The 27,357-nt window shown below is 44.5% G+C and overlaps 3 protein-coding genes across 7 annotated transcripts in view; all 3 read left to right on the top strand.

Moving 5' to 3' along the window:
• The first annotated feature begins 1,613 nt into the window (after positions 1–1,613).
• On the top strand, positions 1,614–12,783 carry LOC136448476 (trypsin-2-like). 2 transcript variants are annotated; one of them, XM_066448045.1, is made up of 7 exons: positions 1,614–1,833; positions 4,276–4,479; positions 7,094–7,264; positions 8,741–8,942; positions 9,627–9,910; positions 10,469–10,623; positions 11,738–12,783. In XM_066448045.1, exons 1-7 carry the CDS (start codon positions 1,743–1,745, stop codon positions 11,933–11,935), a joined length of 1,305 nt encoding a protein of 434 aa, XP_066304142.1. In that variant the 5' UTR covers positions 1,614–1,742; the 3' UTR covers positions 11,936–12,783. The 2 variants fall into 2 exon arrangements, with proteins under 2 accessions (XP_066304142.1, XP_066304143.1); XM_066448046.1 differs by lacking the exons at positions 1,614–1,833; positions 4,276–4,479 and adding an exon at positions 6,555–6,748.
• Positions 12,784–16,130: 3,347 nt separating this feature from the next.
• On the top strand, positions 16,131–24,781 carry LOC136448477 (trypsin-like). 2 transcript variants are annotated; one of them, XM_066448047.1, is made up of 8 exons: positions 16,131–16,565; positions 19,471–19,563; positions 20,497–20,721; positions 21,084–21,282; positions 21,882–21,951; positions 22,243–22,447; positions 23,047–23,204; positions 24,190–24,781. In XM_066448047.1, the coding sequence occupies exons 1-8, from the start codon at positions 16,490–16,492 to the stop codon at positions 24,400–24,402; spliced, it is 1,239 nt and encodes a 412-aa protein (XP_066304144.1). In that variant the 5' UTR covers positions 16,131–16,489; the 3' UTR covers positions 24,403–24,781. The 2 variants fall into 2 exon arrangements, with proteins under 2 accessions (XP_066304144.1, XP_066304145.1); XM_066448048.1 differs by having other exon boundaries at positions 16,132–16,565; positions 20,497–20,682.
• Positions 24,782–25,473: 692 nt separating this feature from the next.
• The window catches only part of LOC136448133 (uro-adherence factor A-like), a 41,697-nt gene continuing 39,813 nt past the window's right edge, over positions 25,474–27,357 (top strand). For 2 of the 3 annotated variants that reach the window (XR_010757835.1, XM_066447292.1), the window contains exon 1: positions 25,474–25,694. The gene's annotated coding sequence lies outside the window, so the exon portion shown is untranslated. Of the gene's footprint in view, positions 25,695–25,733; positions 25,847–27,357 lie in introns of those variants that run through there. The other variant, XM_066447293.1, reaches the window with a different exon arrangement.

Here is a 27,357-nt window from a genome sequence, read left to right as displayed (position 1 = left end):
TTGACCCGTTAAACAACAGTCCAGTCGGTCCCTTCTGTTCCTGTTTCTCGATCCTGCCCTCCTGGATGGCTGATTATCATGAGCGGCCTTCACTAACAGGATTTATCTTTTGTTCCACATGGAGGAACAAAGAACGCTGCAAACACCGGACCTACTTTGGTTTTGTCAACACCGCGTCGCACACAATCATATGGTCATCTGCTCAGACTTCGGTCGGAATGGATGTTTATATGGTGGGTCTCATGATGATCATTATGTTCCTTAATCTCCTTTCCACTAATAATTGGGCACACACGCAGCTCGGACTGACCACAATCGTATCTTCGGAAAGAATTGAAACTATGCGGGCAGCAAACACGGCGTGATAACGGCGCTAATGCCCCCGCCACACAGAGGGGAAATCGATCGAACGACGACTAGTCTGACAGCTCTGAAGGACACTTTCGGCAGTATTGATAGAAGGTTTTATTGCATGTCCATGCCCGTGGGCTCAATGCAAATACACAGTAGAAACATAGGGAAAACATACATGTGTCAGTGAACTGTGACTGACTTTGTTGGCTACTAGTACTAAATATGACTGTTGGCTATATCTAAACAAGCTGGGTTTGACTTTTTTTGAGGCAATGGAAGACGAAAAGTCCCACTTCTTCTAGAATTTGTGGGTTCTGTGATTTCAAGAGAAAAAATAGCTTTTTGTTCATCCGTGAATGTGTTACTAAAGTAGGGGTATTTCGTGATAACTTGTTTAAACAATTCGGTTCTATCGTCATGGTTAACTGGACAATTGGAAGTAAAATGTGTTCTCTCCATCATGGCGCGATGTTTAGAGATCGGCCGATGTGCGCATGTTCCCGAGCATGGTTGAATATGATAGGGCAGATTTTTAGGTAAAAAATGCGCTCGACACTCTTTCTTTCTTTTATCATTCTTTTTTTTAGATTTAGAGACCTTCTGACGATCAGCAAATATGGCCGAAGCTCGTCGTACGTCCGTTCAGGGTTTTTTTTACTATGCTTTAGCATAGACAATGGCGACGTGACACTGCACTCAGTTTTTGATACCTTATTTCATCAGTGCCACATATAAGGTTATAGAGCAATATATCATTTTTACAACTGGATGGAGTAAGGAAAGTCGTGTCAGGAAAATGCCTTTCCTAAGGGCACAGTATCGATGGCGTCAGGGGGGTTCGAACCCGGACCACTGGGTTCTGGGCCATACATCCAGCCGTTACGCCACATGACCCAACGACCGTTTAGTTCCTACATACGTTCTTTGCACGTGTAGACCTTGTCAAAGGAAATGACGGAGACTGGCGGGGAAATATTAGCCATGCCCCAGCTCGGAAAACCAGTGCATATCTGACGCCACTCACCTGCCAATCATGTACAGTCATCCATTATCGGGAAGTTTGGTTAGTCGCACGTCACTACCGCTAAAGAAGCTGACAAAGATTCGACGAAAAATGACGATTTCATGAGGGCAGCACTCCACGCCTGGTTACTGTGTACACAGGGACAGGCTTAAAAGGGGCGCCGATAAGCAAGCAGGTTACACCGGGCGCCTGAGCTGTAGACAACCGTACGTTCTCCCGATCACGCCCGCCAACCTCACAGATCCGTAGAGGCTCTGCAGAAGACGCTGCAATTTACGTTTAACTTATTTTTTTGTGCAAACGCACTTTAACAAATTTGTAACAGTTTTCTATCCCAAGTTGTGAACGTTGTCGTGCGGCTGAGATGTCAATCAACCTAGCTACCGTTCTCCTGGTCTCTGTCGCTGTCTTCGCCTCTTCGTCCAGTGCCAAGCCGGCCCCCCGAAGTGTACGGGGTGAGTATACACAACTCTTCGCAATACATGGGCTCTACTGTAACAGAGGTGGTTATGGAAAGGGACATTTTAGCAGAGTCAAGTCTGCCCTTCTTCGTTTTACTAACGTCAACTGAGACACTTGATATAAAGGTTTGAAACCGTCACTGCGTCATTCCGTGTATTGTGCCAGTTCTCTAGGTCATTCTTTGGGCTAAAACTACGCACAGAGCACATCCTGCATCGGGACAAACATTTGGCTCCTGCAAAAATAAGGACAGCCTTTTCGATCTAGATCTCAACAAACGATTCGCTCTACATTTCGTTGTTTAGATTTAACGCACGGACTGTTCATGTTTGTTGTGTTCCGAGTTTGTGGTGTGTTCTAACTGCGGGCCGTGATAGCCACGTGCCGTTAGAACGAACAGTTCAGAGTCCAGCAGGCTACTAAAAGGAAAGTGTGGCTGGGCATCAGATCATATATGTTAGGGTAGAGATCACGATATGACCGAATCGGTGATTCTACCGGTATAGATCGCCACCGACAGTGATCGCGATGAGGATCTCTCTCCGTACAATCGGCGATTCTTCCAGAAGAGATTCTGATCGGCGTCTCCGTCGACAGATATTCTCCAAGCAGAGGTTTCGGTCGAGTAGGGTAGGATCCGGAGTGTCAGGCATTTTTTACGCCTGTCTCTCTGAAGGGAGCTCGAACGCTCTGCTCGAACGCGATCTGTACCCTGACATGTATACTTTCCTGGGTGCTCAGATTATCATTTAGCGGAGCGTGCATTTCCCCAGATTTTCCGATTGTTGTAATGACTCAATCGAAGTGTGTGGACTTTTCAAACCCTAATCACAAACATCAGCTTGAGTTGAAGATATTAAACTAGCTTTTGCAAGACCGATTGCAGATCGGTCTTTCTTTGCTATGACCGTAAGGAGCTTTGTAAAATGCTTTCTCTCCCTTACGAAAATCCATAGTATATTCTACTTGCACAGGTCAAAAATGGCCGATCATCCCCTTAAGTGTCGTAACTGTACCGTGGTGTGAGGTAGAAGCCAGCAAGGCAGAAATCGGTCCACAATGATATCAACAAGTGATCGGCACGTACATGTAGCAATAGACCCTCTGTGGAATGTATTGAAGTGTATCTCAACATAATGGCCGCCAGAGATCCTCCGATACCCAAATGAGGTCTTCCAGGCCATCTTTTTGTTATCGCTCTCGTCTGTTTCCAAGACGACACCGAATGACGCCACGGTTGTCATGGCAACGCTTTCGTGCGCTGATTTAGATTTTTGAAACTGTTGACACTGTGTGAGAGGTATTCAGAACAGATGAGTCGCAATCTGAGGCTGCTGTTTTGTTCTGAGTCTTGATCAAATAAGGCAATGAATAATGATGCATAATTGCGATCCCGGTATAACGTCTCGTCCTAAATGAGGCGAGGTGACGGACCCTGGAGACGTTCCTTGTTCTCTGGCGCGCAATTTGGGTACCCGGACTGGAATGTTTACACCAATCGATCATCCGCCTTAGACAAGCCACTTCGAACAACCAGGAACTTTTGGCTAAAGTCCAGTCAGGGTGCGCAATGTCTCTGCGCGTGCTTGGATAGCGCCTGTAACGGCCAAATCCACCGAGGCGGTGATTTGAAACCTCCCGACATTTCGACATGTTATCTCGACCTGCCCTCACCTTGTGAACTTTCTTTACTTAAAAATGAGACTACAGCTCCTTTCTGTATTCCAATCAAAGGTAGCTCAAAGGCCTCTACATTCTATTTCAAATAGCACGTATAAACTCGACCGTTTGTGTGGTTGCGTCTAGGATTTTTGAACCATTCCTTAGTATCCTGCGCCAGTTCTGATGGTTTGCAGCTGATTCTTAATCAATAACTCATCATGGTGTCTGTTCTTCCCATGAATAATTTGGCGCAGTTGACAGTACATAGATACCTCGGTAGTCTTTTCTTGGTCGTTCTGCTGATGTGACCAAGCCATCTGAGTCTATTGACAGCTACAATTGTGTCAATGTTTGAAACTTTACTATGTTTACTTATTGACCAAATTATTAAAACAGTAAATAAAACTCCACTATTATTCTGTCTTTCAGTCTCACCGGTCCAATGTGACCAAGCCACCTAATAGCTAGCCTCTACCAGGCCCCGCGGGATGGCTGGAAAAATAGTAGAAATTGGCCTAATAGAGTGAATAGTGTGCCAAGGGAGTTGGCTACGGAGAGAGGGTCCAATATGCCATCAAACTGTACCCCTATAGCAGACTTACTCCTCTTTCATGTTTTTCTGTCTATTTGGCCAATTTCTACTCTTTCCAGCCGTCTCTGGAGCCTGGTAGAGGCTACCTAATAGCCGCTACACGTGTAGAGATGTTCACTATATTTACTAAGTGGACTCACATATAGACACAAGAAGTAAAACCCTTCATCCTATGTTTCAGCCCCCCCAGCCTGGAGCTGTGCCGGCGGGCTTGGGCTACACCCCGACCCCCAGGATTGCGGCCGGTTCTACCAGTGCGCCCCCGGGCACCAGCCCTTCCACCTGTCCTGCCCGGCCGGCCTGCACTTCGACCCCGCCCTGCTGGTCTGTAACTGGCCCTGGGCTCTAGGGACGCCGTGTGCCGCCGAGCTGGCACCACCTATCGGTAAGTGCTGATGTTTCATGACCTATCGCCAGCTAATATCCAAGCTGTACACCGGGCGCGAAAATCGTATATGCTAACGTTAGCCAGAGAAGCTCCAGTCAGCCAGATAAGCTCCAGTCAGCGATTTTCGCGCCTCGTGTAGATCTGCTTGGAGATTATCGCCAAGTACAAATCGTACTGTGTAAGCCTAATGCCACATGTCCTAGGCAGAGATCTAGGCGGCGACCATTGGGGGACCATTGGGCAACCATTGAGCGACTAAATATCTCATTAGAGGGTTCAAATCATTTGATAAAGAAGCGTATTTTGTGTCTTTCGAATCAGACTTTTACATCATAGATCAAATTCAATTTATAAAGTCATACATGATACAACTGCATACGTCATACAAACCCAATTTTGAAAGCCCAGTGACCGCTCGGCGGCCTCCATGCACCTTTTCGCCATGCAAGGAAAATGTCTAGTAATTCAGCTTTTGTCTGACGAAACGAAAACTGTTATCCAAGTTCGCCCTTGAGTCGCCCTGAAGTGCCATTATCGGTACGTTCGCGTGCCTTCTGGCACCACATCGTTGTGCAGAGACTAACGTGCCAGCGAGAGGTTGGAGCATAGTTCAGTACAACATTCCACCGCAAAGACTTATAAAGGCACGAGAACGATACTTAAACATGATGAATGCTTTAAAACAACAAAACCCCGGGATTCAATGGTTATTCATCGATGACAGACCTTGGCATTGAACGGCTAGAAGTGTTCCCACATGCCTCGCCCTCCTACACACCCTGTGGTGCAGCCTTGGCATTACAACTGAGATAAATCGATCTAAGAATATGTCGACAAGCAAATACTGATCGCGGTGATTAACTTGGGCGTGGCGACATTGGCAGGGCCTACATGGCCTATATGTACCCCTAACCACAGAGGCAGCAGTGATATGGTGTTTAAAAATTAGCTGGTAGATCGGACGCAGAATGTACACTTTTATGCCTAGCAATCGCTATGATCAGACTAACCCCTAGCCTACTAAGCTAGACAATTGGCACCAACTGCGCATAGGTTATGGGGATAGGCAGCAGGGCGAAGGTTAACACAAGTGTTTATTTCGCTTAGATCATGTAGAAGTCATGACGTGCTGTGTGGTCGGACACCTGACCATTTTTGCACACCGCTTCCACTTTAATGCTACGGTCACATTTCCAAACCGGGGCCCGGCCGGGGTGTTTGCGGGGACGGAAAATGAAAATGTATGTCAAGAAATATGCACAAATTATGCTCATGATTTACATATTTTACGTTTGTGTGCTTTGTTGTCTTTTATGTCATACTTTTCGTTCCCGCAAACTGCCCGGCTGGGCCCCGGTTTGGAAATGTGACCGTAGCATAACCCAGATCTTCCGTGGTAGTTCACTAATAACTATTTCACTGTGACTGATTTTGAACGTGATGGAACATCGCCCTCAACATTTCACCTATATGCACCTCCAGAGTGATTGTTTTGGTCATTGTTCAAACGAGACGCCTCTGTGTATTCCGCTATGACTTGCCAGGTATGGCATTCTAACCGTCCGACCAAGCCCTGACGTCACTACCGGTGACAATCCGAGAAACCTCCGGATAACGGGTGAAATATGTCTGGTTTTGAGTCTTTGGTTGCCATAGGGACCTGGGTGTTCAAATACAGCGTTACATTTGGTACCAGAGGAAAGATGGATTCTAGTTTATTAATCACCAACGAAGTGGTCTCCCTTAACAAGAGCATTATGTGATTTAATGAACCCTCAAAACTTGCTGGGAGTCCCGACAAGCTACCCCTAGACCCGTCAGATCTCCATAACGGTACAAGACTACATCGGCATTGCCCGAAGGTATCAGCCGAAATACCAAAGATATCAATTGTCTACAAGGGCGTATCTGGGCCGCGGGAACTTTGATAAACACTTGAATATTTTCAGCGATGGTCGCTGCCAGGGTTGCCCGTTGACATTGTGGGCACGTCTCTTTTGAAAAATGATGATTCACACTTGCACCTTGGCCCGTATACTACCTATAAAGGTCGACGACAGCAAAGTGTTAACATTAAATGCTTCGTTGCCGTAGGTGAAGAGTATGTCGATGTTATTGCCTGTAGCGGTATGGGTCTTTGTCTTTGCTGCTGTAGGCGCAAGAAGACCTCAATGTCCACCAGGGATAGGTTTTGGTGCTAACGTAGCTTGTAGTTTGCCAAATCATTTGGAAGAAATATTTGCTGGGCTCCAACAAGAGGTTGCAGGTAAGAATTTAGTCTAACGTGGGTATAGCTAAGTCTCACGTGTGTAGCCTCGTGTCCGTGAGCATACCGTCAGAATGACATCTATTGTTTTCCATGTACGTATCCTAATAGTGTAAAAGTGTAATGAAGTTATTGGTGAAAAAGCTTCACTGAGTCAGGCTGGTTACTGCAGTCAAAGTGGATGATCTAGTACGCTGTACTAAAAAATTGGTATCTATTGAGACTCTTGAAGCAGATTCTCCTCATCAGTCTTGGATCATCTCAAGAAAGATAACTATATTTCCAATGCCCCTCTTTGTTTTTGTTCTCTGTAAAAGTTGTGACTCTTTTTTCTTCTCTTTACAGATGAGATCTGCCCAGTGCCCATCCCTCCCAGTCACGGCACTATGGCGGGAAGTGACGTCAGCATCGGGGCGACCTACACCTTCTCCTGTAACCATGGCTACCAGCTGCAAGGGACGAGCACCATCACCTGTACGGAGGAGGGGTGGTCCGCGGAGTACCCCATCTGCCATCGTGAGTTCTACTCTCCCTCATCCCTTGTTTTCTTGTCATAAACTTCATATGCTCGTAGTGAGCCCCCCATGGACTGTTGCAGTCTAAGCACGTAGTGAACAAGTAGTGACAAAGTTCAAAGTGCGGGTCCAAACTTCGAACACAAACGTCCGACACATGCTGCCGTTGTCATCAACACAGCAGTGTGTCGTGACGTCATATTATAAACAGGATGGTTCTGTTGTGGAGACTATGGTTAACGACGTCACCACCTAGTAACCTCGTGTTGTTGTGCTCTATGTCTCTCATTGTCACCTAGTTACATCGTACTGTGGAGCTTTTATCTAGGACACTTCTTTGTCACGCCACATCACACACACACACACACACACTAACACACACACACGTACATACGTGCAAACACACGTAAAACACACACACACACACACACACACACACACAACAATGAAACACAAACACACACAAACACACATGACATACTAGTAGTCGAGCTCAAAAAATAACTGTGAATATGTCGCCGATACAAGATCATACCCAATGTCCCTTTCAGACGTCAGTCTGGAATTGGTAGCACGATGACTGAGATCAATCAGATCCTTATGTAGCGTATGCTGGTCAACTAAAAGTACAGGACTAGCGTGCTACACTGTGTAGTTTACCAGTTTCACAATACAAAGCTAAAACCACCCTGTCCATGGTACTCTACAGTCAACCGACGTGCCCAAACGCAGCCTATAACGGCCCTGTCCCTGGCATTTTCCAGTCATCTATCGTGGCAAAATGCAGCCTATAACGGCCCTGTCCCTGGTATTTTCCAGTCATCTATCGTGGCAAAATGCAGCCTATAACGGCCCTGTCCCTGGTATTTTCCAGTCGTCTATCGTGGTAATATGCAGCCTATAACGGCCCTGTCCCTGGTACTTTCCAGCCATCTATTGTGGTAATATGCAGCCTATAACGGCCCTGTCCCTGGTACTTTCCAGCCATCTATCGTGGCAAAATGCAGCCTATAACGGCCCTGTCCCTGGTATTTTCCAGTCATCTATCGTGGCAAAATGCAGCCTATAACGGCCCTGTCCCTGGTATTTTCCAGTCGTCTATCGTGGTAATATGCAGCCTATAACGGCCCTGTCCCTGGTACTTTCCAGCCATCTATTGTGGTAATATGCAGCCTATAACGGCCCTGTCCCTGGTACTTTCCAGCCATCTATCGTGGCAAAATGCAGCCTATAACGGCCCTGTCCCTGGTATTTTCCAGTCATCTATCGTGGCAAAATGCAGCCTATAACGGCCCTGTCCCTGGTACTATCCAGCCATCTATTGTGGCAAAATGCAGCCTATAACGGCCCTGTCCCTGGTATTTTCCAGCCGTCTATTGTGGCAATATGCAGCCTATAGCGGCCCTGTCCCTGGTACTTTCCAGCCATTTATTGCGGCAAAATGCAGCTTATAACAGCCCTGTCCTGTATTTTCCAGCTATCCGATGCGGCATCCCGTCTGTCCGATCTAAGGAGGCTAAGATTGACCGGATCGTGGGCGGTCATGAGGTGGTGCCCGGCAGCCAGCCGTGGGTGGTGTCCTTCCAGCACCCTCTCTACCCCCTGCCGAGGTTTAACCTGTGCGGAGGCTCTCTCATCTCTCCCAGCCTGATCGTCACTGCAGCTCACTGCTTCAGACCGTAAGTAGATACATCACACGTCATGCTAGGGTCACATTTCCTAACCGGGGCCCGGCCGGGCTGTTTGCGGAAACGAAAAATCAATTGAAAGTGTATGTCGATAAATTTGCACAAGCTATGCTCTTAAATAATTTTGGGTACGTTTTATGTTTTTGTTGTCTTTTATATCATACTTTTCGTTCCCAAAGACTGCCCGGCCAGGCCCCAGATTTGAAATGTGACCCTAGCATTACTGTGGAGCTAGACTTCTGGTATTCTCTTCAGATCGCCTTCCTTGCCGAATATTCTGCCAAGAGACGATCAGAAGAGCTAACCGAACCTAGAATAGGATGGATATCAGGCTATACTGGGACATGTGTTGTCTCGGAACCAACGCTAAACAAGAAAGACAATACTACATCTTGTGATCACACAGTAAGAACATCTGGTAATCGTGTTCTTCGCATCATGGCCATTTCTCTGTTTCAATCTACAATCACAACGAAGTGTGGTTCTTTTACTATTTGCTCCAGGAAGTGTTGATGGCTTGTAGTAATCGTCATATATGCAATGTAAAGCTGGCATCTCTCCATGTGTATTTGTTGATGACGATGATGGTTACCAATATCTAGCTATCAGCCCTAACATAACAAGTAGTGAAATGTAAGACTCTTGTGTCACAATCGTCGAATTTTCCGCCCGCAGTCTTTCCAAACCGCAGACGGGGTGGGTGGCGCATCTCGCCGAGCACAACTTGTACGAGGACGAGGGTCGCGAGCAGAACATCACGGTTCAGGACATCATCGTGCACCAGGACTTCGTGTACGACGTGCTCACCAACGACATCGCGCTGGTCCGACTGTCCCAGCCCGCGCACATGAACGACTGGGTCTCCCCCATCTGCCTGCCTGAAGCAGGGGAGAAAGTTCAGGCACAAACGCTCTGCACCACCGCTGGCTGGGGCTACACCAAACCACTGGCCCAGGGCGGTAAGGCAACCATGTCATGTAGATCTTATATCAAACGTCTGAACTGCGTATACGGGTATTAGTTAAAAGTTAAAATCATTTCCACATATTTCGGTGTATAGAGCAGTGCCCATCTCCATTTCTATAGCTCTTGGGCCACACAGTTGTGTAAGCACATACAGAAGTAGCAAGGCCACTGTGTCTTCAACGACCATACTAAATGCTGAATGCAAAAAGAGAAAAGCAGTGAAGTACATGTAGTGTTACCAAACTTTCCAGTACAGCTGCTGTCCTACTGCCGTAGTACACTACCACCAAATCTACATTTCCACTTTACACTTTACACAGAAACGATCGAACGAATCTTATATAGGAACTGTACTGAATTAATAGTAAGACATGGATATGGTGTTTATACGTATGTGTTGAAAGTAAAGTATCCGGATGTCTCGCTTTCTTTCATTAGAAAACGTAAAAAGCTCTCCCGTCCCGTTGAGTGAATTCGTCGTCTCCTCTGGTGTTGCTATTGCTTTTGTTGATTGTCTGTCGTTTTATAATAGAAATTCCCCGTCCCTACAGAAAGCCTCTCCGGTGACCTGCAGTCCGCTACCCTGCAGGAGATAGAGATCCCCGTGGTGTCCAACCGGAAATGCGCCCGGAAACTGCCCGACTACGAGATCTACCCGGAGCAGATGTGCGCTGGGTACGACGAGGGAGGCATCGACACCTGCGTGGTGAGTTTTATTTATTTATTTCGATTTGCCACATTTTGTGGAAGGATTGACATAACAGGTGACTATCACCTTTTCAAGATGTCATCCCAGACCAGACTGTAAGATTTGGACCATCGCACACCGGGGCATGCCCCTACTCTTTTTCGAAAGGTGTGGTGGGTTCTTTAACGTGCGCGGGGTGTGGCTCTCCCCAAACACGGGACCTCAATTTAACGTCCAATCCGAGGGACGTCCCTAACCCTAGATGAGCTAGGTACTCATTTACACCTGAGTAAAGGGGAAAGTCGTGTTAAGTGCCTTTCCCAAGGGCACAACGTCGGGGCGCAAGTTCGGACATGTCTCTGGGCACAACCCGGGATTAGATCCCGGGTCCCATTATTTGACAGCCGCGCGCTCTACACTTTCGCCACAGTTACGTCATTGATTAATGAAAGAGGCCATGTTTAAAGAGGCCACCAAATTGCATCCTAATTTCTCCACGTTTACAGATAAAAAGAAAACTGACCTCCTTTAGCTTCACAAATCATTCATCTTTCACTGTCTCGGAAGAAAAATACTTCGAGGCCAATAAGTTAGAATTTAGTGTCAGTTTAGAGTTTTAGTAATTCGAAAACTCGAGAGTTGTAGAACACTATATTGTTCACTATCTTTCCGTTCTTTGCATCTTAAATGTATTTGCAATTAGCCTACGGGCAAGAACTTGCAATAAACGCTCACTATTGTACCAAGAAGCATAAGACAACACAAACTGCTTACGCTAGCGCATGACCACGAGGACTACATTTTAATGATTACAGATAGCAAACATGACTTTACAGAGTTTTGAAGAACAAACATGCTATGATCAAATTGGTAAAAGCATTTGTGCGGACATAATCGATTTGGAAAGCTACATCCGTTGCAAATTCAGTCTCTTATTCTAATCGTTGTGTGGACTATACAGACGTCTTGTTAGCCCAAGGAAATGTTTCAAACTTTTCAATAACAGATATTGCTACCAGAAACATTCTCTTTCCTCTTCTTATACATATTCATTAATAGTGACTCACCTGTCCCTTATTGGTCTCGTTCCCATTTATAGCGAATTACATGGCCTTTTTTGTCTCGTTCCCAGGGTGACAGCGGCGGCTCCCTGGCATGTAAAGACGACGGCGGCAGGATGACCATCCAGGGCATCACCAGTTTCGGGGACAAGGGCACATGCGCACAGCCCGCCAAGCCGGGCGTCTACAGCAGGGTCTCTGCATTCGTCTCCTGGATACGGGAACACGTGACCGACCAGGAATGGGCCGTCATTAGTTCATACGTGTGACGTCATGGGACTTATGGTCGCTTCAAACGAGGTGGTTTTATAACGACAATTGGCGGAGACGTAAATCCATGCTGACATGTCCTGCCACTGTCCCAAAGTGTCGGTCAGTTGGTCGGTAGGCGGGACGTCCACTACCATGATTGTTATTCTTACACCAGAGACATGCAATTGGATACTCGTGCCGAGTTTTGTATATATGTTTATTCCCTTGTGATAGTACAGTGGAATAAACTTAAGTGTCCACATCATAACCGTTAAGAAACCAGTATTATCTGAAGTAGCATTCAACTTCAAGATTATTCTTTGAGTTTCTCAAAATATAGAAACCTAACATTTGACTGAGACAAATCCATTTGATTCTGGCCATACGGAACCATGTACAGTGGATGCATAGAAATATTTAAAAAAACAAAGACTACTGAAATATACGCTTACCACCCATTGCCTATCGGGTAATCACCACAGTATTCACTTGTTTCTTTTGGACACATTTCGTTTGTTTGATCTTGTCTTGTTTTTTTCTTGTTTTATGAATGAATAAATGGTGTATTTGCTTTTACAAGTGATCAAAGCACATATCCATAAAACGCCAAAAGCCTTTTAGAGAAAACATTTGATGAACAGGACTCCTCAGAAAGGTTACACCGTATGTAATGTATCGCAGAACTTCTCCCATTTTTGTTTCCTGAATAACAGATGGACGAGTAGGACATTATTCAAGTTGCATTTTGCTTAATTTATTCTTTACGACACATTTGGTATAATTTTGTCGTTATTCTGTGTAACAATTTTGTTTTTGTGTCTTTGTATTTGTACTTGCCGTGTCAAAATAAAATGTGGGAATACTACGTCTACTGTGTACGCTTCTTTACTTGGTACAATGCTTAGGGTACAATCTATTATGGACAGGCCCACAAGTTGTTTTGGGCTTGTAACTTAAAGATTCTGGTGATCTTTGACAAAGGGTCCCTATCGTACGTCAAACAGACTGCAACCAAAGCTAATAATTGTTTAAATGAAGTCACAATAAAAAAATATTGCAATACAATAGCAACATCTGTACATTGTACAAATATTAATGGACCGCTAACCGGGGTACACTGTGAAAGTACGAGGAAAGCAAACATCTTTGGGCACAGGACAGGCCTGGAAGTTTTCATACAATCAAAGAAAAAGATACTCATCGTTTCATCAAACAAGCTGATCATTTGTTTGTTGTTTGACACATTCTCTGTGAAACAGGTTTTCGCCATTTTCTATTTAGATTCCCCCCTAAGCAAACAAGACAGACGCGATACAACCTGTTTCGACATCCATACGTATCTGGGTAAAGCTATGGTCATATTTCCAAACCGACGCAAGGCAAGGCAGTGCGCTGAAACGAAAAGTATGACATGAAGACAATAGAACACACAAAACCTAAAGAGAAAATTAATCAGGACCATAATTTGTGTACATTTTTATTTTTCGTAGACACTTTTATTTTTCGTTCCCACAAACGTCCCGGCCAGGGCCCCGGTTTGGAAATGTGACCGTGGCATAATATGGGACTCAAAATTTGTTTGATACAACACACCCAAACAAAAACAACAGTATTCTAAGAGACAACACCAGAGTACAAAATATAGAGTACTATATGGACTCTGGAACGTAACATACAACTGTAGCAATGTACTGTGCCAGACTGTAGTGGGTTCAAATGTTGCAAACCGAACAGACCGTCTCAAGCTGTGATACCACAGTAGCAATCAACATGGTCAGTGTGCCTTATGAGACATCAGCTGGCACAAAGTTAGTTTTCTCCGGTGGCTTTTCTCTTAAATTAAATTTCTTTAGGATTTGCAACGCAAGTTTTGCACAACGATCTTCAATGGGTTACATGCAAGGTCTTACAATGGTAGACATTCATTATCCAAAAACACTATATATTGAGTAATTCGACGAATTAACATTCTCGGATTGCTGATTTACAAAATAGTTTCCTCTCACCCACAAACAACCATAATTTCCTTCCTAAATTAGCTACTGACATCGCTATGTCTATTTACCGATCATCATGGTGAGACCAAGGTGTAACTTTAGGAATCTATGACGTCAATCGGGCCAGATGGTGTTTGTGGACGACGATAAAAGATATCAGCTGAAGGAAACCGTGTAGTGAATCATATAGACCTACAGTTGAGTGATAACGGAGAACAAAAGAATAGTCGATGCTGAATACTGTGTCCACAACCATTTGTTGTATACCGAATCTGTGTTTGTAGCAGACTGATTTTTGGTTTGACTTGCACGCCCTTTTCACAAACATCCCGTCAAAACAAAGATGCTGAAATGTAACGAAGGTCTTCTTACAAACAACGATACTTCTTCAATTATTGGATGACTCATATCCTTATCTATTCACAAGGAAGTGTTCTGTGATCTTTAACATCTAGCCTCCAGATGTTGGCACTTATAGAACCCAGCATCTACTCACAACGACTGTGGAATGCAATAACTGTAGCAATGTAATATGTCGCCAGTCTATAATGTCGCAAACCACACAGACCGTCTCAGATTACACGGCCGTGCCATTGTAACAATCAACATGGACAATGCGCTGCATTGATCAGACATGTAACAAGAAAAGAAAGCTTGGAAAGTCTTTTGTACATGTATTCTGCACGATTGTTTCAATATCATATATAAAAATGATAACTTTATTGCACAACAATTGTACAAGGTACAAAGTATGGCATCTACTGGTACATAACATACAGTTCCATAAGGCCAATCTTCCTAATACAGGAGTGTGTAGCATGGGACGAGAATGGGACAGGCTTTTTAGATTTTTTTTAGCGAATGCCCACAAACGCCCACTCTGACGAAGTCCGCGCTGCACGAATCTAATTTGTTTTGCTCGGAATATGTTCAGGTTATACTCCCATTAATTAATCCTGAGTTTCAAGTCAATCCATCGATCCGAAGTTAAATAAAGCGAACTTGAAGAGTCTTACCTGGCTTTTTAGCGAATGCCCAGCAAAAAATGGCTTTTTAGCGAATGCCCAATATATCAGCCAAAATATCGGCCATCGTGACACGGGCCCTAAATCTAACACCATAGACATGTTCAACAAGTTGTCCCCTGAATCTGTACCCAGTTTCCGTGCTTTACACGCCTGTAAAGTCACTTTATTTTACGAAATACACGGCGTGGGAATCCACGGCCCCGGACGTAAAATCCAATATGGCGGCTCATTTGCATATTTGGGACAGGTTACCAGCGGCCTCTACCCCACGGGCCGCGCCGTGTATTTCGTAAAATAAAGTAACTTTACAGGCGTGTACAGCACGGAAACTGGGTACAGATTCAGGGGACAACTTGTTAAACATGTTTGTGGTGATAGATTTAGCGCCCGTGTCACGATGGCCGATATTTTGACTGATATATTGGGCATTCGCTAAAAAGCCTTTTTTGCTGGGCATTCGCTAAAAAGCCAGGTAAGAATCTTCAAGTTCACTTTATTCAACTTCGGATCGATGGATTGACTTGAAACTCAGGATTAATTAATGGGAGCATAACCTGAACATATTCCAAGCAAAAAAAATTAGATTCGTGCAGCGCGGACTTCGCCAGAGTGGGCGTTTGTGGGCATTCGCTAAAAAGCCGATGCGGACGAGAATGGGCTTTTATAATCATTGGAGGAATTTCTAACATATGCCCATTGAAAGGCACATGTAGCCGCATGTGTTGGGACAGTCCCCGAAGTCGCTTGCCATGCAACCAAGTCAGACTTTCGACCAGTGCCCGCTTATCTGGTGTCGGTGTAGAGCCCAATCCTTGAGCTGCCAAATACGTGAGAGGTCAGCTACTGCACCCGAGCACGACACTTTTGGTGGGGATTCCAGTATACGTGAGAGGAGCACCTGTGTGGAGTTAGGGCTGGGGTCGATGGAGGCAGGGCAAGATTCACAGGTAGGATTAGGGTTAAGATTAGGGCTAGGGTTATGATTAGGATTAGGGAAGGGGTTTTGGGCTAGAGTTAGAGTTAGAGTTAGGGTTAGACCTATGCTTGAAACGTCCCACGAAGGTTTTGCACTTAGAGTACTCCTCTCTCGTATACTCGAATCCCCCCCCCCCCGGGTCATGCTCAGGTGCAGTAGCTGACCCCTCGCGTATTTGGTAAGCTCAGAAATTTGGCTCGACACCGGGCGCGAGGAATGTACTCGCCGTAGAGACAACCCTGGCACGCGCGGTGTGATGGACGAGGTTTCTATGACCATCTAATCTCATCTGGTTAAGTGTCCTGTTGACCATACCGGAGAAAGTCAACATGCGCCGCGATAGGCATTCCGGTCCCGCTAAGCTTTACTGGTAACTGGGTCTCGGAGGCGACGTTTAACAGGTTTGATATCAGATCTTTGCTAGGTTAGGGTCAGGACTGACGTGTTGTGCGCAACGTTGCTGCTTAAGTACTAGTGTTTTTTGCCTTATAATTGTTTTGTCTCTCAAACCTACTGTTTTGGCCAGTAAATACTATTGTAGAACAAAAGAAATTCTTGAGACGATCCTCGATGGAGAAAAAAGAGACGCGGATCCTCCTGGCGATTGCTGTGTTTCTGCTAACGTGCCAGGGCGGACACGCTAAAGGTAAGTCGTCTGTTTTTCTGTAGAATATCTCATGCTATGCATTTGGAAACATATCTGATCAGAACGCGGATGCCACCATACAGTGCATAACCTTCTATGTCATTCAAGAAACCCCAAAGTCAAGCTCGAGACATTCTAAACTGTAACGTCGAAGTATGACCAAAAAAGCTTCACAAGCCATCACCGGAACGCAGGAGGCCACTGTCATCACCATGAAAATACCTTAAATCTACCTATCAAAATTGCAACAACTGAAAATAACCTTTTTTATGCATTCATATTGACAAATTGAGATTTTTTCTGACTTCAATGAAGATTCATTCAAGCCATAACGTGTATGATCTTACCGGTGGCTCCTAGAGGCCCAAAGAGATGCATCGTAGGTGACTTAAAATTGGAACTACCAGAAAGGATTATAATGTACGCACCAAAACATTTGTACCGACATGATTGTTGCGCTAACTCCGGGCGTCTTCTTCCTCTGTCATTGTTCGCTCTGATGGATGCTAAATTCTTACAAGATGTTAGCTGTTAAATACAAACTTTCCAAAGTCTGCAGGAGTGGCACTGTCAAAATCCCACACGGTGTTGAGAACACTTCGGCACTAGCTATAGGGCCGTGATTTCTAGGTGAAAGGAGGTTAATCAAGATGCGTAAACGTCGTGTGTCTTCTGTTTTTGTCATTGCCCGTTCTAAGAGATGCTTAACTCTTGCAATGTTAGATACAAACGTTCAAAAGTCTGCTAAAGTGGCATTGTCCAAATCCGACCCAGTGTTGAGAACACTTCGGCACTAGTGCTGTGATGTCCGCGTGAAAAGAGTTAAATTGAGATATGTAACGTTATGTTAGTCTCTACCAGACTGACTACGCCGGCTATAGGGAGAACAATCGCCAGGAGAGTTCGACCACCATAGATATTGTCTTTCATTTGCAGGCGAGGGGGGAATGTTAACCTTACCGTGGATTGACTCTGTTGCCAATTATTGAACTTTTTTGCCGAATATTCTACGATATGTACCCCCGTAGGGAGGACCTGGTGGAGGCTTACGTTATATGCCTTCTTTCTCTGCCATTGTCCATCTTTGCCATCGTCCATTCTTTGCCACTGGCCATTTTGAGTAATACAAAACGTTTGTGTTGCAATGTTAGATCCAAAGTCTATTGGAGTCCACGCTTTGGCAAGTATGTTGTCGTAACGGTCTACAATCTGTTGTTCTCTGTTGACTAGTTTCTAATTGTTCTTTGACACAACTCAAACACGAGGGCTTGACCAAGTCAGCATATTAGTTACATAAGACTCTACCTAATGCCTTGTTTGGCTGACGCTGGCATGCAATATGTATATGCTCGTTGACTCAGTGCTACCTGCACCAATGGATAAAACACAACCTTGGCCTTTATGCCGCAAGTAATTGGACTATCCATGGTCCTGTTATTTTTTATTACGTCATCAAGAAGCTGTAAAATTTTGCATAAATTATCGTCTTGCAACATGGTATTTGGAGAAAGAAAATCAAGTATCTCTGAGTAGTGTTTTTAAAAGTCACCAGCCACCTTTCCATTCCGTGTACGTAGTGCGGATTGTTTGTCGTGTCTGTCGTCACCGAGACTCAGTGTTCCCTCGTTTCCATGCAAGTAAACAGCTACAAACTCAAGGGGAAACGGAGCAAACACTGGAACAAGGAAATGCCAATATTGTGTGCTAAGCCATTACACCATGAGTGTTTGTCCGTCTCTTATCAATTCTTCACATTCTATCAGCCGAACAAAGTACACTGTACACCGCTACTACTTTATAGTGCTGCATATTGTTCATATCTAAGACTTGGAAATGTGACCCTAGCATAACATGGACAATCCGTCGTTCTGTAATTTTTGGTTGCGTCAACATGACGTCATTAAACTTTGCAAAAATTATTGTCTTACAACAAGGTACCTGGACAAAGAAAGAAAATAGCCAATATCTAACCCTGTGTAGTGCTTTTAAGACACCCACAATAATCCTCAGCCACCTTGAATGTAACGCCTTGGTTCAATTTGACTCTCTTTTGATTAAAGAAGCTGTTAACACTGAGAACCTTTGCCGAGTCCAAGTAAGTACTCAAGCTGTCATGGCCGTCGTCACCGAGACCGTTTCCTCGTTTCCACGTAAACAGCTACAAACTCAAGTGCGGAACAAACATTGAACAAGGTAATAGCGACAGCTTGTGTGCAAAGCCATTATGTCGTGACAGTTTGCCGTCTCTTATCAATTCTTAACATTCTTTCACATAAGCCTAGCAACGTACCCTAGCTGCACACCTTTACTAAAGCGTTACATGTAACTCATATCTGCCAAACATTCAGGACCTTCCCAAGACTTTGCTCCCCCCCCCCCCCAACCATGGTCGGCACTGGGTTGGGAGTTAGCCTAGAATCCACCCTATTCTAGCTTCAGTTTGCTCCTCTGATCGCATCCAAGCAGAGTATGACCTTCTTAACTTTGATTTGTCAAAATCTATCCTCGGCTGGTACAGAAGACTTTTTAAGACTAGTAGGCAACCTTGCCGACCAACTCCTAACCATAGACGACCTTGCTCACGACTTAACTCCCAACCATGGTCTGGAGAAGTTGGGAGGTTATGGTCGGCTATGTGTGACATTGATGCATTCCGCCAGTTTTATGACGGGTGTTTTAAATGTTTTTCATCATTAAAGGGTGATAGTCGTTGTCAAATACCCAATGTAGTCTTCGTTAATTTAAAAAAAGTATGAACCTTTGATTTGTTGACCTTGCCCGTTTAACAAAGTGTAAAATCAACCCAATCAATACGTATTCTATGAAAGATGTTTACTAATTTAATCAATTGAATAAAGATTACAGAGTGAAACGTACAATGTACACGTTGAACGTTCTTTCGCAGCGCTAACACCCCGAGGAGATGCCGCCCCTCCGAGATTCCTGAGTGACCTGTACCATCTGATGCTAACTGACGAGGACAGCGGAGAATGTACAGGTAATTATAGTCAAGTCGAGTCAAAGTTTATTGCACAACAATTGTAACGGGTACAATGTAAGGCAAACAATAACATACTACTGGCTACTTATATCAAACTACTAAAAGCTACAGCTATGCTATACAATGGTTAGGTTCTACAATGCTCCATTTCAAACTACATGAAGGCACTATCTATATGATATTGTCAGAGATAGATAATATCAACAGGAGATACAATAGGGAGTCGTATATGTCAATTATACAATTACATGATGAGAAGATGGATGTCTTATACAACAAAATCGCTATTTCGCGGATTCTTTTTTGCATAGATGTATTGGCCTAGATATACAGATATTGTTGCAGAACATGACCTAAGTACACAAAACGTTTCTGTTTTCGACTGAGGTAATGTTACATTTGTTTTGCACTTAATTGTCTTCATTAACTTCACTCTTTCATCTTCATATTCCCACAACAGAAGAATTCCCAACAAATGATTCCATGTGTTGAATGATATAGATAGATCCAATCAATAAGTGGTTCATATTTCATAATATTTACAACGTACAAAAAAATACATTAAAGAATGTTAGAAAGCGATGCAGGTTGTAACGTTGTGTAATAGACAAGGACGGGGCCAAATGTTGTATACAACGAGGACAACATATGAACTCGTTAGGCTGAATAGATCTGAAAATCTGCTTCAGTCATGAACCGTGATGAGTCACGTTTGGGACCGCATCCTTCACACTGCAGCAGCGACACCTAGCTGCAGTGCGATGTATAACCATTCAGTATTGCCATGAGGAATGAGACAGACACCCACCGAAACGTCGGTTAGGTGTAAACTCTTGGTAAATTGTGTTCAAAGTAATTTCCAAATCTAAAAGAGCTAATTTTTCCTCTGAGAAATATTGTTCACAACCTTATCCTTTATCTACTGTTCAGGAACGTTTGACTGCCAGTCTGCGGGACTGGGTTTCCACCGTGATCCGCACGACTGCTCTGAGTTCTACATGTGCGTGACCGGTCGCCCGTCCTGCCACAGGACCTGCCCGTGGGGGCTGCACTTCGACACCAGGTACAACATCTGCAACTGGCCCTGGGCGCTCGACACGCAGTGCGGCAACCATGGTGAGGTCTACTCCCCAAGCAGAGGAGGGGTTCCGGCAGGTCTTTGACGTGTTTTTATACGTGAAATAAATGAAAAGAGTGCCACGCGGCTCTAACTGTGCCGACTGAAAATAGTAAGATTTAGACAAATATTGTAAGTGAATTCACCATCCCTTGATAAGTGCTTCTACCTCATATCTATACTGATATATGATAAAAATAACAGAACAAATCTTGAGATTTTTTATTTTCAACAAAGCGTGAAGACCCCCGCTGGGGGTCATTATGATCCGTTGTGTGTCAGAGAAGTGTTTCACAAAATATTGGATATGTACCTTTAAGCTGTTAACGGTCAGAAGCATTAGTCCAAAGTGCACTGCTCATTCCAATAATAATCTGCTCGCTGTTTCAATGCTTCGCAGATGCCCCGGCCTGCGGAATGCCGGCTCTGCGGTCCGTCCTGAGCTACGAGCCCGCCCGGCCGAAGATCGTGGGCGGGCACGAGGCCGTTCCCGGCAGCTGGCCCTGGATGGTCGGCGTACAGCTGTCTGGGGGCCACTACTGCGGGGGGACGCTCATCTCAGACCGCTGGATCGTGTCCGCTGCGCACTGCTTCTTCGGGTAACCTCCATTAACATGGATCCGCTGGGTTACATATATATATAAATCCGCTACTTTTGAAAAACAGCAGGTTTGAGAGATCTCTAGTGCAGCACACCCAATGTGTGCAAAGTTTAGATATACAGGGGTGCATTATACTGGCGGACGTTGGGTTGAAGATCTGTTTGGACGAATCTTTTCAGGGTGGAATAATGTATCCCGGTGGAATCATGTTAGTAGATGTTAACACTTTTATGGTACAAAATGACTAATAAACTGGTGGACGGGACAACCACTGAGTATCTAATACCAGCTCAGAAAAGTACCAGTGTTATCGACCCAGAATTGATGTGTTCAGTTATCCTTTTTTTCACCGTAGAGTGTAACTCATTGTCAACAAGAGGCTCTTTATGCTGACTAGAGTAGTGCGGAGACACAAACAGCCAGACAAACAGACAGACAGACAGACACACCCAAAACTTTATCTCCATTTTTCATGGAGATAACAAGTACAGTAGGGGCATCCCCACTGGATAGCATTGATAACGCTTGTGCAGCTAGATGCGCAAAAGATATATTATGAACTTAACCAATTCCGATGACAACACCTTTTCCCACAGTCGAAACCTCGCGTTGTTTGAAGCGGTGCTTGGAGAGCACTCCATCCAAACGGAAGAATCCTATGAACAGGTAAGTACGTCTGTTCTTAACGGCAATCAAAGCAATACTAAGGCCCGAAAATCGAATTTTGAAAGTCTTTTTATTTAGTCATTTCTATACATGATTAGTTAAAACTGACAACACTATCACAAAAGTCAGAATGTATAGTGACGTCCATAATGCGAAAATATGCCGGACTTCGTTGTGTGAGAACTCACTGAAAATCGTCGCCGGGGTTTTTGTAGGCTCATTTTCAAGAGACATTTTCAGCAGGCTACAGCACGCCAAACTTACTAACTCTTGTCTTACATCCTCTTCTAGAGGATTGAATTAGCTGAAGTCATCTTTCACGATGATTACGACCCAAAGACAAAAAGGAACGACATCGCCCTGCTTCGGCTGGCTGAGCCTGCACGCCTGAACCAACGTGTGTCACCTGCCTGTCTGCCTGAGGAGGACGTCAACGTCGGGTCGGGCTCCACCTGCGTCGTCACGGGGTGGGGAGACACCGAGGAGCCTGAGACACGTGTGTATCATCAAACTTTCGCTTCCCTGTTTCCTTAAGAAGACACATAAACAAAGAAGGTCACCTGATTGGGGCACACACACACTCACACACACACACACACACACACACACACACACACACACACATACACATACACACAAATAAAAAACAACAACACAGACACCGCTACAAACGCTACCAAAAAACTTCAAGTTATTGGCGAATGTGATTAAACTTCCATACTGTTTCAGAAGTATGTACTTTTTATAAACTCTTTGGTATGACTTGGTGCGCCTCTTATCCAGACATGCCTTACCCAGACGCGAACCCGGGCCTTCTGATTCCTAATAATTCGAACCAGATGTGGTAAGTGACATCGTCGCAGACCACTACACTACAGGGATATGCCCTTGACTGGTCCAGACGGGGGCCGATACCCACTTCTAACCACATTAAGCTATGACTTATAGTCAGCATGTCGCGTGTCCGTAGCAATTGGGTCAGTTACCTTGAGGAGGGCGAAAACGTGTTTTATCAATTTCTTCAAGTTCGGTTGACGACAGGACGAAAGTATCGAAACATCTAACTTAAGGTTTGCGGGGATTTTCATGTTTCAGAATATGACGTCTATCAGCTGATGTCGGATGTCCTGCTCGAGGCGGAAGTGCCCATAGTGTCCTACTGGAGCTGTAGACATCGACTTCCGGGTTATGACGTTGACCGTACCTCCCAGGTGTGCGCTGGGTACACGGAGGGCGGGGTGGACACGTGTCAGGTCAGTACTATAAATGCAGAAATGTTCGCGGTGGTTTTATGTTCGCGGTTTTCACGGTGAACTCTTCAGCGCGAACTTGAGACCGCCTACCCTGTAACCCCTTTATTCAAGCACTAAGTAATGTACATTGTACAGTATCATGAGGCACCTATATTATGGTAAATGGGCAGCTATATCTTGGTTTCTGACTGGCTGTTCATAAAACCGCCAGTGTTTCCATTATGTCACTGTAGCGAACTGCTATTGTTTCAAACGCGAACTTGAAACCACCGCAAATACGCAATTTTCTCCCTGCCGCGAAATTCAATCCCCGCGAACTTAAAAGTCAGTTTGCAGTCACGTGACTATTGCGTGTTTAGGTCCGCCATCTTGGTGGGTTTTCTCTACGGAGGTAGAGCAGTAACCCGCCAGCCAACATTCCTATGCGGCACGGCAGGATAATGTTCTGAAAATGAAATGGCTTATTGTTTTACATTAGTTCGAGTAGACGAGGAAAGTTGATATTTACAATGGGATGTGTGGACACTACAAAACGTTCAATATCTCCTTCCAGCGGCTGCTTAAAGGTGACCTTCATCCCGACAATAATTTCAACAAGTTGGTAGAACATAGGCTATTGGAGATTTCTTTTTTCACAACCATTAAATCCTCACTTGCTGACGTTTCGGTGTCTGTCAGACACCTTCTTCAGAGCTTCTGGCTGGAGTGCTGCTTCTCGCCGCTATAAGTTGCCGACGTAGGTGGCGCTTTTGCGGTGAGAACACAATCCCAAACGTGGCTAAGCTGGTATCCCCCCCCCCTTCTCGCCGCTAAAGCGCCACCTACATCGGCAACTTATAGCGGCGAGAAGCTGCACTCCAGCCAGAAGCTCTGAAGAAGGTGTCTGACAGACACCGAAACGTTAGCAGGTGAGGATTTACTGGTTGTGAAAAAAGAAAAGTCCAACATCCCAGGTGACCTTTCTGTTGACGGTTCTATTCCGCAGGGCGATTCTGGAGGCCCGCTGATGTGTGAGTCACGTGATGGCCACTGGTTCCTGTACGGCATCACCAGCTACGGGGAGGGTTGTGCGCAGCCGCGGACTCCGGCCGTCTACACCAGGGTTCCCGCCATGGTCGCCTGGATCCGGGCACACACGGGCGACAGCAGCGCCACCTACATCCCACGGGCGGTACCGCAGGCAGCGGCCACTGTGTAGTCGTTCCTGATGAAATTTCCTTGAACGTATCCATATATGATCATTCCAGACTAAAATCTTACCTCGCGGGGTTATCTGGGGGTTACAAACAAGTTGAAGTTGAAGTGTAATAAAGAGGACTTTGAGTCAGAAAAGAAAGCCGCTAAATAAACAACTTAAGAACAGAGTAAGATCAAAAAGGCATCCTGACTTTGCTTACTGTATGATCGCTTCCATGTCTTGATAACCAAGAGCAACATCGTCCTAAAAGTTGGAAAAGTCATAATTTAGGGTCAAAGTGTCATCAATGTATCAGCATGTAAATCCAAAGATCATCTTCGTACGCCGCATCTGTCATTCTTTGATGAACTCTTGAATAAATGAATGAATAAATTCTTGACTGAATGAAGGACGGTGGTCAACTAATAGTCTATCATACTGAATTCACCTGTATCATCAATGTTACACACAAAATCGGTTGTCTGTGTTTCTTCCCTTCTTCTTTCTCTTTGAGGCTACCAACTTCAACTTCCTGAAGATTCTGTAGCCTATAAACGTTACCGACTGCTTCTTTTTTTGTCAGATCCTTTATTTCTTATAAGTTGACTCGTACCGGTCACTTGTTATTTACACCAAATTGTGATGAAAAAAAAATTAGACACTTTTTTTTTCAAAATCATGCGCTGTGTCCCAGAGAGTCTTCTTTATCACGCCCTCTGGCGGCTAGACTAGACATAGCAGCCAAGTAAGGAGAGAGCATGATCGGACGTTCCGAGTGAAATACAGCCATTTCTCTGGATTTTTAAAACATATTTGGGGAGAATGAAAATAACGTTGATTTGTAAAAATAGCTTCGCATCATTTGCATCAAAGAAATGATAAGAAACTGTCAGAGTCGTTTCAAAATTTCGAACAGAAATATATATCATGACTAACGTTAGATGCCACAATCTTCTTTTCTAAATTGGTAATTTTGTGCAATACAATATGTATATTTTCCACGTAAATCTATCGCCCAATATCTCTGAACTAAAATTTACGTACGCACCTCCCACCCTCTTATCGAGTGGTTTGTCCCTAATCCCGCGAGAATTGAACTGCAGACAGCAAAATGGCGTCCGACCGCTGTCAATTTTTAATTCGATCGGTGAAAAGGGTGATAATTACGCTTGATTAGCTAATCAACCAGTTGACGACGGTTTTGTTGCCACTTTTCTGACAGTAGGTCAGTATTGTATGGCTTCCGTGCGTCGTTTTTCCGTGTTTTGAGCCGAAAATCGCCCGCGAGATTTGGTGCAGGGACGGTTTGAAAGGTGAGAAGTTTGTCCTCTTGTTTTGCCACAACTGTAGCGGTGTCGAGTTCTGCGGGTTTGTAGCGGGGATCCGCGGTTTGGAAACCTCTTTATAAAACTGTAATGCACTTGGCTTTGGGGGGATCGCCAGAGATCATGCACTGTCAACCAAGGTAGGTGTGAACCTGTAAATATACACGTTGAAGTGTGAAAGTTTATGTTGATTTGATGGCCATTTATTTGACACCCATAGGAATGAGATACGCACACAATACTAGTCTTGCCTAGCCTTGTAGGCGTAGCCAAAAGCTGGGATGATCTAAAATCGTTAAATCAAGGCGGTTATAATCGATCCGTGTGGAAAAAACGCCCCATTTCACAGCTGCTACTGTTTCGTCAGCGAATAGTAGAAATTCTGGGAGCGGTTTTGAGTTGTTGACTTTTCGTATCGGACACGCATGTAATCGCTGAACCCGGAAATCCACCGGTTTACAGTAGCTGCGACACCCTTACTGTATTAGGTGGTGTGTATACTCAAACAAATTCATAGGAATTCTCCTATATCTAAAACCTGTTTTTGCACACAGCCAGTATACAAATGTAGAAGATGAAGTGTTTTCTAGTTTTTGCCGATCTACATCTGTTTTAAATTACCGTCTCTCTGTAAGATCCCTGTTCGCTGGAAATACGTTTTCGTCGTCCCTTCAAATAAATTTGCAGGCATTACCCTGAATTCATGGCGCCCTTTGCTTGAGAACGATATCATAGCCTATTTCTGTGCGTGAAAACGAAACATGCCCCGTTTTTATAGCCATGCACATATGTTTTGGATCAGTTGTACCACAGAAGTGTATTTCCACCACAGAATACAGGCGGAGCTCGCTTGTACCGTAAACACCACAGACAATGCGCCGGTGTGCAGGTTATGATTAGACCATTGGACAAGGCTGTTGTACTGGTGTTGCTGGTTTTGTTTTACAAATACAAGGATTATGTAGTCTTACAGTTGGCCCTACATGTGCTTCAGTCAGGCTTCACACCTGCACCTCACACCTGTGTTCTGCTGAATGCACCTGTACTAAATACACCTGTACTAAATACACCTGTGCACCTTAATACACTACATACATGTATAGGGTGGTGGTTTTTTATGTCACTACTGGTAGGAGTACCCTGGCATAACTGTCTGTCCGAAGTGGGATAATGTTTTAAAACAAAACATCAGAAGAAAGAAGAAGAAAGACTGAAAATGCCAATGGAACATTTCAGATGTATTTATGGCTGCTACTTTCTACATAGTATTTGAAAATGAACAGGTGTCATGCATGCATGCAAAAAGGACATCTTTTTACCTATTCTTGCTGTGTTTTTTCAAGCAAATGAGACAAGTATTGTCTCAATATTCAGGGCTCGAAATAGTGGGTGCATGTGCACCCAGTGCACCCAAAATTGGAGCTGTGCACCTAATGTTTGACTCTGGGTGCACTGGTGCACCTATATATTTTTGTAGCCTATAGGGTTAAGGTACTATTGTACACCAGTATACAGAATATTCTTGAAATGTAAGTATAAAAAACAGCATGATAACTTTTTGCTGTACTTTATCTAATGTATTATTTGTTTGAAATTTTGAAGTTAGCTATAGAATTACAGATTGAAGTTTTTAAGAAAGGCAGCAGCGTTA

The sequence above is a fragment of the Branchiostoma lanceolatum genome, chromosome 14, assembly GCF_035083965.1.
Source record: "Branchiostoma lanceolatum isolate klBraLanc5 chromosome 14, klBraLanc5.hap2, whole genome shotgun sequence".
In the NCBI taxonomy this organism is placed as follows: Eukaryota; Metazoa; Chordata; class Leptocardii; order Amphioxiformes; family Branchiostomatidae; genus Branchiostoma; species Branchiostoma lanceolatum.
The sequence above is the reverse complement of the archived record's forward strand: the minus strand, read 5'-3'. Positions and strand labels throughout refer to the sequence as shown.